The 21,278-nt window shown below is 33.6% G+C and overlaps 2 protein-coding genes across 3 annotated transcripts; both read right to left on the bottom strand.

Moving 5' to 3' along the window:
- Positions 1 to 737: 737 nt before the first annotated feature.
- LOC107786311 (uncharacterized) lies at positions 738 to 2,384 on the bottom strand. The gene is made up of 2 exons (XM_016607772.2): positions 2,181 to 2,384; positions 738 to 1,886 (listed from the first exon to the last, which is right to left on the bottom strand). Exons 1-2 carry the CDS (start codon positions 2,382 to 2,384, stop codon positions 738 to 740), a joined length of 1,353 nt encoding a protein of 450 aa, XP_016463258.2.
- A 7,809-nt stretch (positions 2,385 to 10,193) lies between these two features.
- On the bottom strand, positions 10,194 to 17,120 carry LOC107786310 (uncharacterized). 2 transcript variants are annotated; one of them, XM_075233681.1, is made up of 10 exons: positions 16,904 to 17,120; positions 16,730 to 16,813; positions 14,932 to 15,041; positions 14,745 to 14,795; positions 13,000 to 13,143; positions 12,814 to 12,903; positions 12,191 to 12,297; positions 11,558 to 11,642; positions 11,132 to 11,212; positions 10,495 to 10,628 (listed from the first exon to the last, which is right to left on the bottom strand). In XM_075233681.1, the coding sequence occupies exons 1-9, from the start codon at positions 17,013 to 17,015 to the stop codon at positions 11,141 to 11,143; spliced, it is 855 nt and encodes a 284-aa protein (XP_075089782.1). In that variant the 5' UTR covers positions 17,016 to 17,120; the 3' UTR covers positions 10,495 to 10,628; positions 11,132 to 11,140. The 2 variants fall into 2 exon arrangements, with proteins under 2 accessions (XP_075089781.1, XP_075089782.1); XM_075233680.1 differs by lacking the exon at positions 11,132 to 11,212 and having other exon boundaries at positions 10,194 to 10,628; positions 16,904 to 17,119.
- Positions 17,121 to 21,278: the final 4,158 nt, after the last annotated feature.

Genomic DNA, 21,278 nt, shown 5'->3' on the forward strand with positions numbered 1-21,278 from the left:
TTTTAAATGAGAAGGAAGTTCTTTGAGTTCAATTTTTAATGGAACTCTTTGTGAGACTTTCTCATTTTCTGACTCTTTTTCTAGTATTTCAGCTTGTTCTCTAATTATGGGGTTATCATCACTTATGGTACCTTACCTAGCCAAACATCTCTCCAATGAATCAGTAATTAACTGATTATCTTTGTATTCGTCTACAAGGTCATCTAGCAAGTCAATTAAAAACAAGGTGATGATGACTCATCCCCAGAAAATTTCATCATTTTCTGCATGTCAAAAATTACTCTTTCCTCATCAACTCGCAATATTAATTATCCTTGATGAATATCAATAACTGCTCTCCTTGTTGCGAGAAATGGTCTACCTAAAATTAATGGTACCTCAGTATTTTCTTCCATTTCAAGTACTATAAAATCTACTGGGAATACAAATTTGTCAACTCTAACAAGGATATTTTCAATAATTCCTTTTGGTCTCTTAGTACTTTGATCAGCTAATTGAAGAGACACACCAGTATCTTTCATTTCACCAAGTTCTAATTTCTTGAAAATTGAAAAGGGCATTAGATTTATTGAAGCACCTGAATCACATAACGCCTTTTCAAAATGAGCACCTCCCACGGTACAAAGAATTGTAAAACTTCTCGGATCACCAAGTTTCTGAGGGAGCTTATTTTGAAGTATAGCACTACATTTTTCTGTAAGCTTAACCATTGAAATTTCTTCCAATTTTCTTTTACTTTACAAAATTTGCTTAAGAAATTTAGCATATGAACGCATTTGCGTCAAAGCATCTGTGAAAGGTATGTTAATGTAAAGTTGCTTCAAAACATCTAGAAACTTTGAAAATTGTTTGTCAAGCTTTTCTCTTTTTATCTTTTGGGGAAAGGGGAGAGGTACAGAGTAAGGATTTGTTATCAATTCATTTTCTTGTACATTTTTCCCTTTATTCTTTTGTTCTTTTGGAAACTTAGGTTCCATTTTATTCTCACCTTCATTTACCTTTTTCACTTCTTGTGGCTTTCCTTCTTTATCCCCATATGGATCATCAAGAAATTTACCTGATCGTAGAGAGATGGATTTGAGGTGTTCTTTTGGATTTTTCTCAGTGTTGCTTGGTAGAGCACCTTGAATTTGTCCAGACATGAGGGTCGCTAATTGGCTTACCTGAATTTTCAAATTCTTGATAGTTGAATGTTGACTTTCAACCTTCTTGTCAGTAGCCTTAATGAATTTGTACATCATGTCTTCCAGGCTTTGTTGATGAGCTCTTTGAGGTTGCTGCTGATATTGTTGAAAATTTTGTTGCCCTCTATTTTGATTTTGAAAACCATATGGTCCATGTACCTGCTGCTTTTGATTAAAAAATCTTTGAGGATTTTCAGTACCATTAGAATTACTCCACTGAAATCTTGGATGTTTTTGTGCCATGGGACTACCGAATGAGTAATTATTTCTATAACCAATCACATTTACTTGTTCCTCATTTTGTGTTGAAGCTTGGCATTCATGATTCAGATGATTACCTTGACAAACATCACAATTCTCAAGTTGGGATGATGAGTGAGCACCTACCTGAAAAGCCTCCATTTTTTGTGTTAAGGTCGCAATTTGTTGTGTCAATGAATTCAACGCTTCAACTTGATTTACTCCAGTTCTTTTTTTGATAATCATTCTGTATGAAGACCATTGAAAAACATTTTTCGAAATTTTATTAAGCAATTGCATTGCTTCTGTAGTAGTTTTTCCCATTATTGATCCTCCTGATGCTGCATCAATTACATTTCTAGCAGAGGGTTTAAGACCGTGATAGAAAATATATAAAATATCAGGGTCTTGGATACCATGATGTGGGCATTTTATTAACATTGCTGCTAAACTTTTCCATGCCTGGTATACAAATTCAGTATATGTCTACATAAAATTATTGATTTCTTGCTTCAATTTAATTGTTTTTGCAGGTGAAAAATATTTATTAAGAAATTTTTGGGCCATTTGGTCCCATGTTGTAATGGAACCTTTAGGCAGGCTTCGCAGCCATGTTTTGGCTTCACCTTTTAAGGAAAAAGGTAAAAGCCGCACCTGATAGCATCTGTTGTAACTCCATTGTACCTGCAAGTTTTGACTAATTCAAGAAAATCAATTAGATGGGTGTGAGGATCTTCACTTGCATCACCAACAAACTGACATGATTGTTGAATGGTTTGAATCAAGCCTGTGCGGATTTGGCCTTGCTGCAATTGGTGGTCCCCTCACACTTGATTCTCCTTCAAAATAATTTGGCCTTTCATAATCACGGAGTATTCTATCACGTCGTGGTGCCACCTCATCACACTGCTCTTCTACTTGATGTGGTGGAAGTTGGTTATTGAGTTCTTCGTTATCCATTTCCTCTGATGTGAAAATTTGAGATCGTGAGGTTTGTTCTTTTCGCAACAACCATAAGGATTTTTCAATTTCAGGATCGTAATCGACTAGTTCTCTAGAAGAGGAACGGGTCATACACTTTCTGAAATTTCTGCAGAAAAGTTAAAATAATTAGATAAAAAAATCTCAAATTAGTAGTAAAATAATTAATCTGTAGTAGACTTTAGCCAATCCCCGGCAACGGCACCAAAACTTTGACGAGTGTCTAGCGTATATAAAATTCTAACTCGTACTCTGTCAAATAATAGTATAGAAAGATATCGAACCCACAGAGATTGGTTTATCTATTCTACAGACGTTTCTTGTTTTAATTACTATTTGAGAAAATTAGAAAGAGTTGAGTTCTAAATTAACTAACTAAAAATGCATGAATAGAGCAATAGAAAATATTTTATTTTTCACAAATATAATAAAAATGTGTTGGGATCTTAACTTCACTTAATATTTCTATTATATAATAGAATTATTATTCTTCAATTTCTATTTCTCAAGAATGTATAAATGCCTCTCACGATTATAAAAATATATTATTATTTAAGTTAAATAATTAATTGCACTCCTCTAGGTTATACAAATTAATCTTTAAACTAGTAATATTGAAGAACCGGAAATATATGATTGAACTAAAACTCGCTCTTGTTAGTAAGTCCCTTTCGGTTACCCTACTTGTTATAACTGATTATTACACTATTCGCCTCTCTCGATTACAAATAAGTGTAAAATTAATTATAACATAAAAGAGAGATGTTACTGAATAAATATTACTAACATTTATCAATACTACACTTAACTATAATATTTCTTCCGCATCTCTCGATTATAAAATTAATAAACAGTTAATATGTAGTACAAGATAGATAGATGTTATTAAATTAAATAACGTCTAACTGTAAAAGCAGATAAAAGTTAAATAAATTTTAGCTCAAGCATGTGAATTTGAAGAATAATATCTACTATTATATAGAAATATTAAGATCCGTCTTTCTCCCAACACAAGAAAAATTACTCCATACTGGAATTAGTACTAACAATGAAAATATTCTTGTCCATTAAATAAAAAAATAGAAAGAAATATTTAAGAAGAATAATTTTCACTATTTAATTAAAAGCAGGAACTAGAATAATTTCCTACACTGGAATTTATTTAGAAACAACAACTAAACCACTATTGTGATTTACAAAAAAAGATAACTCGATACTTGTGAAAGAAATAAAAGAGAGAAGCTTATTTAACAATTTAGATTCAGACTTCTAGCTCTAAGCTTTCTCTCTACTGCGATGCTCTCCTCTGATTGGGCACCATCTTCTTAAATAAGAAAATTTCATGATGACTTCTCGATTTGGTGCTAGATTTCCATGGCAAATCTAGATTTTGCATTTGCAGATATGAGAATTCGAATTCCCGATTTGGTGCTAGATTTCCATTGCAAATCTAGATTTTGAATTTGCAGAGATGAGAATTCTGTCATTCTAAGTTTAGATTTCATCATGACAAATCGAGACTTGGTGCATTGTCACGGCAGTAATGAATCATAGCTCGATCCTACACTTCTTTGCTGTATTTTTCTTGAATTTTTTTTTCATGTTGCGCACAACAATTCTTCTATAATTATTCCTGCAAAATAAAGTTAAAAATATGGAGGAAACATGATAATTTATTTATTTTTATGAGAGAAATTATGTGGTTAGCATCTGGTAAAATGCACTTATCAGTTTCTTCGGTGATAAAGCAAATATACCTCCACGCCTCCTCACCTCGATCTCCTTGTATGGAGGCTTTTTCGACCTTAAAGTCGTTATCTATGGAGCAGCCTCCGGGGATAAACTCTTTGAGAGGAGATGCTGGGGTTACTATCGTAAGGGCAACCTTGGTATCTGCGGTCGGGGTAGATATTGAAGGAGCAGTATTTTTAGGCACCGATTTTGAGATTTTGGCTATCTTTATCTGGGAATATGAAGGTTATAAGGCTGATATAAAGATTGACATGAAAATTTGAAGGTCTAGCTTGAAAATTTAAAGACAAAGTATGAAGATCTATAGATTGAAGATGAAGAAATGAAGATGTGAAGAACAATTTGTGAAGATTTGAGAGAATGATGAACAAGTAAAAAATTCGAGGGTAACTCAAGAAGATTCGAAATCAGAAAGTAAAAAGGTGAAAAAAGGAAACTGCAGCTTTTATAGGAGGAAAATAATTAATGTGTGACGTTTCGCATTCGATGCCCACCGGTGATAAGTTGGTATTTTACCCACTTATCTCTTCTTGATACTTAGGCTTTTGTATGATTATGTTGTGAAACTAAGGCATTTATTGAGGTTTATTGGTATATTTCAGGTATCAAGTGATTTAGAAGTGATGGTGAAGAAACCAAGTGAAAACGAGTCAAAAAGAAGCTAAAATGGACAAAGAAAATCTGCCCGGTGAATTACCCTTCGTGAACGCGAAGCATCGGGACAACAAGCCTTCGGGAACGCGAGATACTCTACATGAACACGAAGAAGGAGGAAGCCAACCTTCGCGAACGCAAAGGTATAAACGCGAACGCGATGAAGCAGGAGACAAACCTTCGCAAACACGAAGGAGATATCGCAAACTCGAAAGAAGCAAAAATCAAACCTTCGCGAACGCGAAGTACTGTTCGCGAACGCGAAGAAGAAACTGGGCGGAAAAACTGGACAGTTCTGGAATTTCATAATTTTGACGCCAAACCATTTAATACACGACTTGGCTCATTTGTAATTGGACAATCTTATCTTGGAACATCTTTTGGCTTATTTTCAATGCATATACTAGAGAGGACAAGTTTTGGAAGCTAGGGTTCTTGCACACACACTTGGATTTTGAAGATTTGAAGCTTTTGGTTGAGAATTTCTTACTCCTTTATGCTCATTTCTTCATTTCCTTACTTTGTATTGTATATCTAAGTATGTAGTATTTATTTCCAACACTTGAATCTTGTTTATGAAAATATTCATATTTAAAGTGTGGATTAAATACCTTGTTGTGCTTATGTGTTGAACGATTTTTATTTATTATGAAGCGAGTTGTTGTTTCTTTAATTATTCTTGTTCTTAAATGTTTCCAAAAGGATTAGCTAATCCTAGGACTCGCCCATTCACTTCGGATTAATTTTGAAAAAAATAATTCGGGGTTGGAAAAGATTAATTAACAAGAACTTGAGGAGTTAACCCTCACTTTATAGATTCTACCTAGGGATAGGAATGAACTACTTGTAGCCATATTCGGATGTGCTTAATCTCTTAATTATTTTAGGAATAATTCAATTAGGAAGTCTTGTTAGTCTTTGAGAGAAACTAATATAGAATTATTATCCGAAGCTAATAAATAATAAACTCATTCATATTTATAAAATTGTGAAATATATTAGATCGTTACTTGAGTGTAAATTCCGATGCACCCATGCTTGTAGCCATTGATCATTTTACTTGCTTTCTAGGTTAGTTTACGTTTTCGCATTTAGCTATAATATTTTTTCAACAATCATTCTAAGTGTTTGGCATTGCATAATCAGTGATAATTCTCTTACATTCATAATCGCCTACATATTGTTCTCTGTGGGATTCGACCCCGACTCATAGTTGGGTAAATTATATTGCATGCGACCGTATTCATTTATTTTTTAGTAGTGAATTTGGACGTTATCAACCGGGGATGGTCAAACGACAGCTGACACGTGTCCTAAATCAGAACGACGCGATTGATGGGACGTTTCATTGACTCGTCAACCCGTTTGTGGCGTATGGAGGAAGGAACCGGGGCCAGTTAATCACTTCTCGTGGTTTCTATAAATCTGCTCTCCGAAAAGTGAGGGAACTATATGTGTGCGGGTAAAATCGGGGATAAAGTTATCCCGATTTCCCGGAAAAGAAACGAGAGGACAGCGTGACCCGATATGGCCTCGGGTAATGCCGAGGGCTCGCACATATCAGAGCCCAGGGAGGACGAATGGTGCGCCAAGAATCGGACAACCAAGCATGAGAAGAATTGATCTCGAGCAAAGTAAAGAACCGAGGCTAAGGGAAAGAAAGTTAGACAGAACAAATGAGAGGCCAAAATATCCTCCCTTAACCGGATATTACGGCACAAATGTCACTCGATATCAACTGCCTATCACTATTTACTAGAAGAGAAAGACTTTTACCTTATTTAGACTTGTACTAGGATTGAAAATCCCTTACTATATAAAGGGGAGAACCTTTTATCTTTAAGATTACCATTGGCACGCATACCAAAGCTATAAAGTCAATTTTTGTTCTCTAATTACTATTCAAAGTGTTCTTGTACTGCTTATTTATTTAGTTGCAACTGAGCCCGATTCGAGGGCTTAATCGGAACTAACTTTCAGTGTTCGTCATAAAGCTAGGCCTAATCATCTATCGTGTTCGATTTGATCGTTTTTGTTTTCCTTCAATTCAATTATTTGTTATTTTTAGATCATTCATGTTAAATTAAAGGGGAACTTTCAGAAATGACTACCTTTTAAGAAGATATTTTAACAATCCGTAGCTATATATTATGTATTTATGTTTCGTAGAAAATTTCCTACTGTATAAAGGGGAGAACCTTTTATTTTTAAGATCACTGTTGGCACGCATACCAAAGCTATAAAGTCAATTTTTATTCTCTAATTACTATTCAAAGTGTTCTTGTGATGCTTATTTATTTAGTTGCAACTAAGCTCGATTCGAGGGCTTAATCAGAACCAACTTTCATTGTTCGTCATAAAGCTAGGCCTAATCATCTATCGTGTTCGGTTTGATTATTTTTGTTTTCCTTCAATTTAATTATTTATTGTTCTTAGATCATTCGTGTTAAATTAAAGGGAAGCTTTCAGAAATGACTACCTTTTAAGGAGCTTTTAACAATCCGTAGCTATATATTATGTATTTATGTTTCGTAGCTAGTTTTGGATAATTTGTTGTATTTGAGTGTATACACTGTTAAGCTATATTTTTTATTTTTTTTTGCGTGTATTTGAGTGTATTTGAATACACTATCCAACTGTATCCAACCTTATTTGATGTGGCAAGATTGAATATATTCGACTATATTTGAATATATTTACACTAAAAATGACGAAATGAAGAATACAGTCAAATTCGATCAAATCTCTGACGAAAATACAAATACACTATGTTAAAAAAGAAGAATAAAATCAAAACAATTCAGATCTTGGGAGAAATATATTATACAATTGTATTTACAATAAAAATGAAGAATATATTCAAATCCTGTTAAAAATTAACTATATTTAACTAAAAAATAATGAATACAGTCTGATCTTCCGCGAGAATATAAAATACATTATATTTAAAATGGAGAATGCAATCAAACCGCATCGGATCTCTGGCGAAAATTCAAAATATAATTTAGATCTCTGATGAAAATAAAAAAATACACCGTATTTATACAACGATTTTCCGACGTGAAAGGCAATGAAGAAGAAAGAGGCGACTTCTTTTTCCGGCGTAAAAAGTAGTGGTGGAGGAATAAGTCTCAGGTCAAACGAATACACTCATATGTGAGATACAAATAAGGAGAAGAAGCCATGGATTCTGGCATCTCCGTTAGATCCACATCAGGTGACGCCTCTGATCTTCCTCCTCCATTATTTTCGCCGCCGCTAATAGATTGATCGCAACTTCGTGATTTTAGATCTGGATTTGACGGTGGGTGGCAACAGTATTTAAGGGTGATTCGCGGTGAAGGGGGTATAAGGCGGAGGGTGGTGATGTGTGGGGAAGAGAAAAAGAGGTGGTTGTTTAGTGGGGCTCCGTAGCACTCCGCCGGAGAAGACGGTCGGCGATGACTTCTTTGCTGCCAAGGGAGAAGAGAGAGGGAAAATAGCCTTACTTCTTCTTGAAAGAACCTACTTTGATACTCCGTAGCACTCCGCCGGAGGTGCAGCCATCTCGAATCTTTTTAAGGTATTAGCCTTGCTTGAAAGAACCTACTTTAATACCAATTATTATTTTAGGACGCACCTTGACACAAGAGGGGGAGGACTGAATTGTATTTTGCCAGATTTTTGCATGTTAAAGAACCTGGTTCTTTAACCTAAGAATTTCAGACACAAACATAAAATAAAGTGCAAAAATTAGACAACACAATAAATTTTACGTGGAAAACTTATTTGCTCAAAAGAGTAAAAACCACGACCTATCTTCGCAGGATTTGCCTCAAGATTTTATTAACTTTTAAGAGATATTGTAGATTACAACTCAATAACCCAGGGGACTAATTCTAGTACCTTATCCCGTACAATCAACCCAATTGTAGCTACCTCTTTCAAGACTATAAACTCTAGCCTAGAAAGCTAACCAAATTCTTCAAATTTGATAACCTAATAATAGTATTTTAAAGACGAGAGTGTAAGGTGGAGCGTTTTGCTTATTGCGAGGGGAGGCTTATACCCCGAGACATAAACCATAAGCCCCATGAATTTTTAAATTTTTTATTTATAAATTGATAAAATAGCACAATAACACAAAAATTGACGGTGGCTGGCAATAGTATTTAAGGGTGATTCGCGGTGAAGGGGGTATAAGGCGGAGGGTGGTGATGTGTGGGGAAGAGAGAAAGAGGCGGCTGTTTAGTTGGGCTCTGTAGCACTCTGCCGGAGAAGACGATCGGCGGTGACTTCTCTACTGCCGAGGGAGAAGAGAGAGGAAAAAGGAGAGAGAGTTTAGAGAGAAGAGAGAAATAGGGTTGAGAGAAAAGATTATTCAGTGGAATAACTCTGTGTATTTGGTATCAGCTATGATGGGTAACTTTAAAAATTCATTGTAGCTATAAAAAATAATTAAATTAAAAGGTAACTATGATCCATTAATAGCTCTTAGATTTAGCTATGGCAGGTAAATTTTCCTATATTAAATCACATATCTTTTAAACCACGTATAAATTCAATTGTTATTCATTTTAAGGGTAAACAAACCCCAAAGTGAACTATGATAGGATATCTGTTCTCCTACAAGGTATATCTTGACTATCTTTTGAACGCGAGTATGATGTGAAAATATCAACTTCTTAAATAGTTCATTAGGGAACATACTCGAATGCTATGAATGACCTCAAGGTTATTTCGCCTTTAGGGCAATTCCTATTATAAAAAATAGTTCAAAAGTTGGAACTCGTTTGTGAAAAAGTTTAAAGAGAAATTTTGTTGTAGAATAGACTCTAGAGGCTGGACATCAAGTTCTTGTGCTTCAGCATTGCGCCTGCCTACCCTGATGATCCAAGATTGTACACTACTATAGTCTATAGGTGATGACTTGAAGTCCCTTTATCACGAAATTGAAGTGTCAAAAGCTACAGGGGAACTTTCGACTATCCCCAGAGGAATAAGATAAAACCTGCAACAAAGAGAGAAGAGACGAAGTCTGCAAACGTTGTTCAGGCTGTCACGAAGGCACCAGAGAGAAGGTAACTTAAAATCAGGGGACTAATCAATTCTCACCTTTCAACAGACATGAAGAAGCACATGGGTCTTATTTGACTTGAAACTTGTTTCATAAATTGACAATTCAGGATTCTTTCTTTAATTGAATGGAAAGAAAGCAGGTTTGAATGTTGCAATATTCAAGAGACAGATGTTAGAGGTAAGTGCTTGTCTTATTAGATGCAAGTATATGCTTAATACCACAAAAAAGGAAAAAAGAGAAGAAAGATTGATAAGGAAGTTGAAGGCAAAAAGAATCATTCTATTTTTTCTTGCCTCATCATTTAAGCTGCATCAACCTCAAGATAGAAGAGTCATATAAATCAATTTTGAAATTAAAAAAAACTAGCATATTATTCATTACATCATATTCCAAGTTGAAGGGAAATACCAAATACCAACTGACTACTTGAAACAAAGAGAGTTCGGTTTTTCACCCCCACACAGAGGCACAGACTTTACAGCATCTCCTCTCTATGGAACCACAAGCGGCAATTACGTCAAATATTGCTCTAAGATAAATAGCTCCTGCGATTCCATGATCAAACACATATCTTGCTCTGTGATGTTTTCTCGCTAACAAAATTATTTGATATCAACTTCTGTTAATGCTTGGGGCTTTAAAGTTTCTATTCTGCATCTTCAGTCCCCTAGAAGCTTCTGTTTTTTGGATGTGTTCATGTAAGGCCTTATGATCCACTCGGTTTGAGCTTCATCCTGATCCATCGTTCCTAGTTTTATCTACAGAAAGGAAACAAGTAACTTGATCAGACACGACAGATGGAACGCTGATCAAGACTTGCAGCAAAACCAAAAGCTATCACATGATCCTAACAACATAGCACGAAAGCTGTACATTATGTAATTGATATTCAATAAAGAGACGGCACAAGCACTTGGAAACATGCTATGGAAGAAAATCATGCATCTCGATGAGGCCATTATGTTCGACCATATTATACTTTAAAATCATGCATCTCGATGAGGCCATTATGTTCGACCATGTTATACTTTAAAATGGAGAAAATGATCTATTTAGAATCAGAAACTGACAGGCACACAAAAGTTGAACTATACTGTAACAAGTAAATAGTATGAAGCGCTACTATTATCTTACATCAAATCATAAAATCAAATCGGATCTAAATTATAGAACTTTCAGAGATTAGAGGTTGATTATTATTATCTGGCACCAAATCAGAGAGTTGCGAAAAAAGAAATATCAAACTGCAGAAATATTTCACCACTTCTGTTCAGGAAGAAAGCAGGGTATGGTCTTTCCTAACTTCCACCCTCCTCCACAGTATCAATTTCAGGCGCTGAGTCTTTAAGACCAAAACAATGCTGTTAACTAATATGACAAATTTCAAAAACAAGAAAAATCAGAGATTAATAAACTCTATCACTACAGTCTAGTTACTTGACATCCATTATCATGATACAGATACGAGAGCCTTTTTTTTCTTTTTTTATCATTCCGAATTTTTCTATAAGGAATATGTAGATATGCCATTATCATGATACCTTTCCCCAAATACAACAAGGAAAATTGTATAGATATGTCGGCCTGCTAATAACTTAGATAAGCAATATAACAGAGTTTCAGAATTATACATAAACACGGATGCAGACATGAATGATGAATCAAGTCTCATTTGAATTATGGTTACCTGGTAAAGCCGTAGTTCAAATCGAGGACCAACCTCTTTCAGCTCAATTGATTTTGGACCTCCGTGCTTTTCATAGATGTGATGTCTGTGGATGTTTCAATCAAATTTAGTACAAAGCAAGGAGGAAAAGAAGAAGTTGTATATTTGGCAAATGATCAAAACTTAACCTCCTTTTCAACTATCCTCTATGTCAATCAGAAAAGACCCTTTCCCTCTAATGCTTAGGTCTATATAAAAGGTTCTTTGACAACAGAAGGGATAGCCTAGTGGTAAGGACCCTCCACCTTTCTATTTGTTAGGATATTTCAGGCAAATCCATGTACACCACCATAATAGAAATAAACAAAGGTTAACGATTTTCTAAAAGATTCACTATGCTAAGCTTGCTGGAACAAAAATGTAGAATCTAATGACTGAAACAACTAAAAGAGACATCCCTTAAAGGATAGACTATGAAAAAGAAATAAAATGTTACCAAAAAGAAAAAAGAATAGAACATTACAAACAGAAGTCAGATATATATCTACTTGTTTAAGGATAGCCAATGCCAAAGATACACTTTATAAGCTTCATTCTGCTCGTATGACACCATTAATTTTCAAGTAATTTAACTACTACGAACAAGAATCTAACCTGAATGAAATATAGTCCGACTGGTTAGCAAATGTGATAATACGTTTTGTATCAGGCTTGGGCACTGGAAACAAATGCTTTAGGATGTTAACTGTCCTCTCACCAAGCTGCATGATCAAAATATCCCTGGTTAGCATAGAACAGTATATAAGATGTCACACTAAGAGCCCGTTTGGATGGGCTTATTTTAAGTGACTTTTAAGCCAAAATAGCTTTTTAAGCCATAAGTTAAATTCTAACTTTTGGCTTTTGGCTTGTTTTTGTCATTTTAGCTTGCAAACAAGTGCTTAAAAGCACTTTTTTACTCTGTCCAAACACTACAAAATGGCTTAAAAGCACTTAATATAAGCCAATCCAAACGGGCTCTAAGAATACAAAGACTCCAGACATTCATATATAATTAAAACTTCTAGGATTGATTGTTTGCAGATATAAGCGACCAAATTAAAAACTCTTGATGTCAATATGTCACCAACTGGGAGCCACTGAGAAGCTATAAACTTTGATATGGAGATAACATAGAATTCTTGTTTCTTTTGTTAATATGTCTAGCAAGTCCATTGGAAATGCATGAAAAAATGATTGGTTTTACCCTTCATCAAAAAAAGGATGTTATGTATAACCTTTGTTGAAAATTTGTCAAAAATCAGATGTGGGTACGCCTCAGGCATGGTTCCAATAGATTTTTTGTCCTTTATGTCATGTCTCGTGACCTGCATGAAAATGGTTAAATGAGGACATCATCTGCAACTCTTCACAGCCAGCAGAAAACTTTTGGAACTATATAAGGTAAGAATAAGACCACTTACCACATTGAGCAATCCAAAGTAAGCAGTTGGACCAAATGGCAGATGGCTAATGATAATACCATCAGGCACACCACGATGCTCATGGACCAAAATTACATCTGTAAAATCATGAGCTCGGCAGGTTTCAATTATTTCTGATATAACCTGAAAAAAGGGGAAAAAAGAGACTAAAATGAAAGCACATAATAAGTGTATAAAACAGGACTAGATACTTGTGCAAGTACATAAAAGTAATTAAATGCTTAAGCCAAATCATTTCCCCCGGTTGAAAAAAGAAACGTCCAGAAGACGAAGAGTCACAGCAATTTCTTTACAAAAAAAAAAAAATGTGACATCCATTGCCATGTGCTCTCTTCTTTTTATATTCTATTAAATAAGTTCGACTGAAATATGTCCTTGCCCTAGTGAAGAAAAATACGGGCCACTGCAAATTTTATGAAGCAAAGACACAAAGCTGATACAGGTTACTTCAATTCCTTACCTTTCATTTTCATATAATAGAATGGAGTAGCGACTATTAGAAATAAAACAACACAAAAAAGATAATGTCGTCGAGAGACAGTAGAGAGAGCTGCCCAGCTGCCTATACTATTGGCTTGTCCCAAGAAATACTTAACCAAAGTGCCAAACCATGTCAATTTTGTTTGTGATCAGTAAAACCTTGTAAAATAAGCATGTCAATTGTAAAGTGTTCTCCAAAATCCCCCATTTTCTGCCAAGTATAATAGGAGATTGACATATAAAAAAACAGAGAGAGAGAGAGAGAGAGAGGATCATCATCGTTCAAACTAGTATGTAGGAGGATCTGATCCAATTTCTTCCCTTTTATCTTGATGTTCCTTTATTTTTAGATAACAGGGGTATCCCACTTGCTTGTGTGCACCTCAACTAATCCACTAGATGAGTCGAATGAGTCCACTAGTCCATCAATGAAATTCAATAGAACACTCAAGTGAGGGAAGTCACAATCCATTGAATAAGATCGGCTCAAGGTGATGCCTAACTCTATCCACCAGGGCTTGCTTACAAATGGGAAGAAATCACGTAAGGTATTTGCCCTAATGGGATTTGAACCTTGATCTCCCATGTCCATTCCTTACTGCTAGGCCACACCCTTGGGTGCTGATCTTCCCTATTTTATGCTCAGTAGAACAACAGACTAACATGGAAATGGGAAGTAAAACAAGGGGCAGAAGATCAATCTCAAACTATAAAATTCAAGATTCTGATTTGTTTTCTTCCCACCAAAGAGGAAGGAATATATTAACAGGTTTCTCAAAAATCATAGTGATATTACATCTTATTGTAAGATATAATCATATTCCCAAGTCCCAACCACATAAAGAGCCAAGGTTAAAGGAAGTGAGGAACAGTATCAAAATTGAACTAGTATGCAACAGTGCAAAAAAGCAATTAGCTTTCTTAAATACACATTATCACTAACTAAATCTTCCCAAGTACAATGGAATTAAGTTTAAAGAAGGTCAAGTTTCAAGATGGAAAAGCGTCCAGTAAAGATTATTAAGCTGACTAAACCCCAGCAATAGGTTTAACATGTCCATACATATAAAAATAAATCTAAATTGTAATTTACACTAACACCTCGTCCTATTCTTAGAGACAAATTAGTTCCAATTCTAAATATTATGAAACTCTTAAGCTATAATGCTCCCAAAGCCATCACTAGTTAACTCATAATGCATTAAAGCATCAAACAAGAATAGACTTCACAATAGTAAACCAACCTGACCACCACGATTCATCCGCTGAGCATTAGGGAACACAATTTTTAATTCCTGTCTCCATACAACAACAGGGGAAAAATAAAGAAAAGGACAACAAGAGAAATTATTACCTTGAAAAAATACATTTCTCAAATAAATGACTTATAAAACAAAGAGTGGGGGACTAGGTTTAGATAGGTACACCAACCTTGACAAACTGAGTAAGAGGAGCACTAGGATTTCTTGAAGTGGTAAGCAAAATTTTGGGATCTTTTTCAGTTGCATTAGCATATTCATCATCAATAGTTGATCGAGGTACTGCATCAACATCATTAAAAAGGATAAAGGACTAGTCCTAGCAAATACATAGCACGTACAACTCAACAAGTAACGTAATTGGAAACCACCTCATATCCATCTGGAACACTTATTTCAAAAAAACAAAGAGAAAGAAGGAGAGAGCGGGCGCGCGAGAGAGAGAGAGAGAGAGAGAGAGAGAGAGCATGACAAAAATTAAAGCATTAAAGGAACAATAACTGTAAAGGTTATAGGTTCCAATAGAAACTTCCATTCAGGGACTGGCCCTACAACAAATCCTAAAACATCTCTTGTTTTTCTTTTTTCTTTTTTTATATGGTTGATAAATCAAAATTGAGAACATGGAACTTCTCCTTTCTTCCATAAGGTCCACATAACCCCGGCGGACGACAGCAAACATCATGTATCTATGTTCACAAGGGACATTAACTCGTACCCTAGGAAGACACCACCCATTGAATGCCAAAACAACCAAAAAGTCCTGGCAACTTGGCAATGAAGCAGAATGAACTATAGTTGATTTTAGCCAAAAGGCGGAAAAAGGTATTTTAAGTCTGATACTACAAGCTGAAGAAAAAGGTGAGATATGATCATCCACCACAGGACCGGAGAATATGATTTTGAAACATGAGATCCACCGAAGTGAGGAACAATAGGCAAAGGATATGGAGCAGAATATAGCGAAAGATGAAGAAAGAGCCATAGCAGGAATCAGCTGGGTTCAAGAAAGGAAAAGGATCACAATATTGAATTTCTTTAACCACACAAGGTGCAGCTGTTAAGAAGATAGTTCATGTTTAATGTTTCCACAATTCCTTGGCTCTTCCCTGGCCTTGTGGTTTAGGATAACAACGACGTTAGGGAGCACTTTTCTAGTAAGCCAAGACATTCAAAGCACAAAGTGTAAGAGGAAAATCATATCTAATATCTAATGCATTTCACGACAGATCTACGCTATATAAAGGAAAACTATGCCGAAATTTACATAGCTTCTCTATGATGGAGATTTGATTTTCATAGAACGTACTCTAATATTTTGACCTACTGATACTAAGACAAATTATAGGTAGAAGTAAAAGTGAATAAGGCATGTCATCCCTTTTCTCATGCATTTCCAGAATCTAATAATTTCTAGTTTATTTTATGTTTCATAGCCTTCCATCATCTGTCATACCACTCCTCATTGCTTCTCTCTTACCTTCTCTTTCATACTCTACAACTATAAAAATATTATATCACATATGAAGACCAAATAAATTCCTCTTCTTGGCATTCCGTTAAACAGACCAAATGTTCCACAATTTATAATCAACAAAGAACTATTTCTCCAAGCCTAATAGATGTTATATAAAAGTGCATAAAGTGGATGAAGTTTGAAGCTAGGATTTGAACCCTGATCTCCCATGATTCATTCCAGCTTCATTGTCCATTTAGTCACACTCTTGGTGTTAATACTCGCCAAAAAGCCATTTTTTGGCCTTCAAGTTATTTATATCAATCACTTTAAACAAATTCCAGTAAACATCGCACTTCTTTTCCTATACTAGACATCAAACCACTTTCATTCCCAATTCAATCAAGTATACCAAATAACCAAGACAAGTAGCAGGATCCTTAATCAGCCCTCTAAACTATAAAAAAAACATGCAAAGGAAACATGGGCAAAAGCAAAAAGGAAATTAACATACCAGCAGTATTTTCATCTTCAAGGTCGATTTCTTTGCGAAGAGCAGCCTCTTCATTCCTGAGCTCAGTTGGAATGGGTTTTCCCTCTGAAATACCCAAAATCGTTAATAAAGAAGGTTAAAAAAAGAATTATATACAATTCAAAATTTTCTCGTTTATTCAGTGTGAAACCTAACCCTCCAAAGCTTCTTTGATTTTGCGTTTCTTCTCATAGAGCAAACGCTCTTTCCCTTCTAAGCTTTTCCTGTAAAGATACTCTCTTCGCAACCTAATGTTCCTTCTATGCATGGCTTAGAAGTCGTTTAAGAGATTTTCTATGGTAGTAGGGTTTAAGAGATTTTCTGGGGAGAAGAAAGGAGGGTTTTTCTGAGACGTTCAATGGGTTTGTATAATGTGCTTCGGTTTTGAATTTTCGATTATTTGGACCCATGTTGAACTCAACTTGCAGATGGACCTTAGGTTGGATTGGGCTTCCCAATATATAAGCTAGGCCAAGTTATTGGCTAAGCATATGTACCCATCTCAGTGAGTAATGTTTTAAAATAAAATACATAAATACTATTATTAAATAATGTACTGAATTTATAAATGAATATTTAAGAATATAATTTTTTGAAAATGATAAAAAAAATAATCTTATTTAGCTATATCAATAATCAATAAAGAAAAAATATTGATGTATAATTATTGTTTTTTTTTAATTGTGATTAAGCCATACCACCAATCCCGCCCTTCCTTTCTGAAAGTTTCTTTCATTATCATTTATAATATATCATGATTTAATTTATTAATTAATGTATGAAAGTAGAATATTTAAATTAAATCTTAATAATCTATTGCACATTAATTAGAAAATTTAGACAAGGTTAAGATTATAGTTTAAAAGGACCTGAGATTAAATTTTAAAGGTCTGTCACTTTGTCTACCAATTTAGTTGTTGGTTGATTTTGGATGTCTATATATATCTATATCTATCTATCTATCGTGTATTAAAAGCATGAAGGTGTTTAGCGAAATGTCGTTCGCTTTTTTATCCTTTAAAAATAAATTTCACGTTGGACAAAATAGTAATTTAGATTATTTTTCTAATATTTAGGACTTAGTCCTTATTTGAATTATGTATGAATTCCTAATATTTAGGAGTTCAAAATCAATTCAGATTTTACCTTATTTAAATTATTTTCTTATTTAAATTATTTATATAACTGTAATCATTCGATATTAAGTTCTTAATATGTAGTATCTTAACATCAACTAAAATTTTATTAATTAAAAGCTTTAATAAACTCACCCAACACATGCACGTTCAATGGTGGTAAGAAATATAAGGGAACATCATGGAAACCATTTGGGCTAATTGATTTTTTTTTTTACTGTAAATTTAATATAAATTACCTCAAATGAATTATTTGTTTATTTTAGCAACGTGAGATAATTGTCATTTTTTTCATGTTACAGCTCAATATTTAAAATTTGGGATGTGCTAATATTAAAATTTTGAATCAACACAAATCTAATGAGTTACTATAATAATAAAAAAAATAAGCCTTTGAATTAATTATTAGCAAAAACTATAATCCAATTATTTTTCAAATGCATCACCTAAGTTAAATTATTTTTTTGGTTGACAACTCTTTGGTATATAAATTTGCTTCCACAAGATCAAGCAAATTGGCGGTGAAAAAAAATCAGTAAAAGAGGAATATCAGTTATTTTTTTGGTTGACAAACTCTTTGGTATATAAATTTGCTTCCAGTAGATCAAGCAAATTGGCGGTGAAAAAAAATCAGTAAAAGAGGAACATCAGTTATCATATAGCATTAAGAGTAAAATTAATTGAAATGCAAACTTAAATAATAAGAATAAAATAGTAGACCAAAATATACTCTAAATAAATTATCATTAATTATTATTATTATTATTATTATTATTTTCTTGCATTCATTTCAACGAATTATGAATCCTTACTTTTTTTTTCTTTATAGAGCTAGATAAATGAGATTAATATTCACTATAACACTTTATAATTTAAGTTTTATTTTATAACTCAAATATATTACTTAAAACATTTATGTGAAATTTAAGAAAATATTTACCTATTGATACGAGAACACGCTCAAAGTGTGTTTCATAAGAAAATAAAGTTATACTGGATAAAATAGTCAATTAATTATTTTACTAATATACTTAAAAATTTATTTAATTATTTTTCTAATATTTAGAAATAGTCATTTAATTATTTAATATTTACCAATTAAAACCAACTAAAACTCTAAAAATTTTACTTATTAAATTTTGTTTCTTATTTGAACTATGTCATAATATTTTGGACATTAAAATCAATTAAAACTCTTCTAAGAACTTAGTTTCTATTTAGGCAAAACTTCAAGCTTTGTCGTTTTCCTTTCCTTCAAAAAGAATGCTCTTGCTCACCAACTAATAACCTCAAATCTTTTCCGCACCGATAAGATTTTAAAAAATTTACTAAGTATCTTTATAGACAGTATTACTTTGTCAGATTCATATTATTCTTAGTTTTATGGCTTGCTACCAAGAATTTAACAAATCCTGATTGATTCACTTTAGTACAAAAAAACTTTCCAATCAAAATATGTATTTTCTGGTCAAATTTATATTTTAGAAAATACATAGGATGCACTTTGTACTTGTCCGGAAAAATTAGTTTCATACTTAACCTTTACGGGCGTCCTAATACAACTCTTTCCTTTTTTAATATGAATTTAATATCACCCTCAAAGCTGATCTGGCAAAGAATATGTTATCACATTCCTTTATGCGCGTGAAAGGCAAGAAAAAATATTAAAAAATGATTAAACTATGCACGTGTTATCTTTTAATTGGATGTTATCAACTAATTGCACTTAAATATTTATTCTTAATATTTTTTGCATTGTTTATTTTCTTATTCTTTGTTCTTTTATTTCTTTTTCTGTTCTCCTTCATCGTCTTCCTCATTTCCTCTTCTCCTTTCTCTTCTTAATCCCCATATATTTTCTCTTCTTTATTTTCTTTGTTTTCTTTTTATTCTCAAATTTCAAATCAAAAGCTCACACCTAACTCCTTATTTTGTCGAAACTTCACCTTCCGCCAATCTCTCTCTCCCACCTTTTCTTCTCCTTAGTTATTGCTAGTCTACTACTACTCCTTTAATTCTTTTACCTTATTCCTTAATTAATATTGAGTACATATTTAACTCTACAAATGTCATTATTAAAGGCAACCCAATTTTTACTTTCTCCGTTTTCTCTTCCAATTTCTGACACCCATTAGTTCATATTTTTGATAGTTCATATTTTTGAGACCCAACAGTAATGCATTCTTAATTTTAGCTCTGAATATACTGCTTTTTTTCCCACACAAAAAAAAAAGAATCTCTAATTTGGTAATGAAAGGAAGTAAAAGATGATAAAAATCTGAAAATAAATGGATTCTATTGTTGATTTTTGAAGTTAGTTGGACGGTCTTCAATGGCAAAAAATGGTTGAAAGAAATTGGACAGTGATTTATTAAAATTTGTAGTTGACCGAAATATGAAAATCTTTTAAATTAAAAATGGTCTGATAGTTGCTCTCTGTAGGGAGTTATGAATTAGACAAAAATGATGAAAGTTGTGAAACTGTTGAGTTTTAGGGGTGATGATTGTTTGGAGTTTATTCGGGGAGGGGTGGTTATTGTTGAATTAGTTAGAAAAACAAAAAGTAAAAATTATGCAAATGACACGTGTCAGCGCGTGTTTACACAACTAAAATAAAATATAGTTGTTAGCTTTGAGGGAGGTATTAAATTTACCTTGGCCAACGATAGAGAGGTATTAGGACATCCGTAAAGGTTAAATATAAAACTGACTTTTTAGGACAAGTACAAGGTGCATTTTATATATTTCTCCTTCATATTTTAGTTTTTTTTTTAAAAAAAGTTTTTGTTTAACAAATATTTACTTGGATGATCAATAATTTCTAATCATACAACTTTTATTAATTTATATTCGTTGATTTTATAATGCATCTATTTATTACTCTATTATACTATCTATTACATCTATTATTTTACTATTATAAAAGCGGAACAATCGAAGTGGAAAGTCAAAATTGCTCATAGAAAGTCGAACTACATCTTTCCCTTTCATTCATACTATAATGACCCGACCGGTCGTTTTGAGTTCTAGCGTATTGTTTGGTGGTTTGAGACCTTGGGTAACTTCACTTCAGGTATTATGACTTGTACGTGTGGTCGGAATTGAATTTCGGAAAATTCGAAGTTGATTTGGAAAGAAAATTCTAATTTCGGAAGCTTTAAGTTGGAAGAATTGACTAAGGTTTGACTTTGAGTAAACGACTTTGGAATCAGAATTTGAAGATTCCAATAGGTTCGTATGATAATTTTGGACTTGGACATATGTTCGGGTTGAGTATCGGATCACCCGGGAGCATTTCGATGCCTATTGTGAAAAGTTGGCATTTTGAAGGTTTTAGAATTTCCTAAGTTTGGTTTGAGGAGGACTTTGGTATTATCGATGTCCATTTGGGATTC

The sequence above is a fragment of the Nicotiana tabacum genome, chromosome 2 (assembly GCF_000715075.1).
Source record: "Nicotiana tabacum cultivar K326 chromosome 2, ASM71507v2, whole genome shotgun sequence".
In the NCBI taxonomy this organism is placed as follows: Eukaryota; Viridiplantae; Streptophyta; class Magnoliopsida; order Solanales; family Solanaceae; genus Nicotiana; species Nicotiana tabacum.

Excerpts from the sequence above, each read along its gene's own strand:
- LOC107786311 (XM_016607772.2), bottom strand. The coding sequence starts at position 2,384 with ATGGATAACGAAGAACTCAATAACCAACTTCCACCACATCAAGTAGAA. Across the intron at positions 1,887-2,180 it reads ACCATTCAACAATCATGTCA|GCATGGAAAAGTTTAGCAGC; the intron begins GTTTGTTGGTGA and ends TTTGTATACCAG.
- LOC107786310 (XM_075233680.1), bottom strand. The coding sequence starts at position 17,015 with ATGCATAGAAGGAACATTAGGTTGCGAAGAGAGTATCTTTACAGGAAA. Across the intron at positions 13,144-14,744 it reads GGATGAATCGTGGTGGTCAG|GTTATATCAGAAATAATTGA; the intron begins GTTGGTTTACTA and ends CCCTTTTTTCAG. Across the intron at positions 11,643-12,190 it reads TCGGACTATATTTCATTCAG|ACATCACATCTATGAAAAGC; the intron begins GTTAGATTCTTG and ends AAACATCCACAG.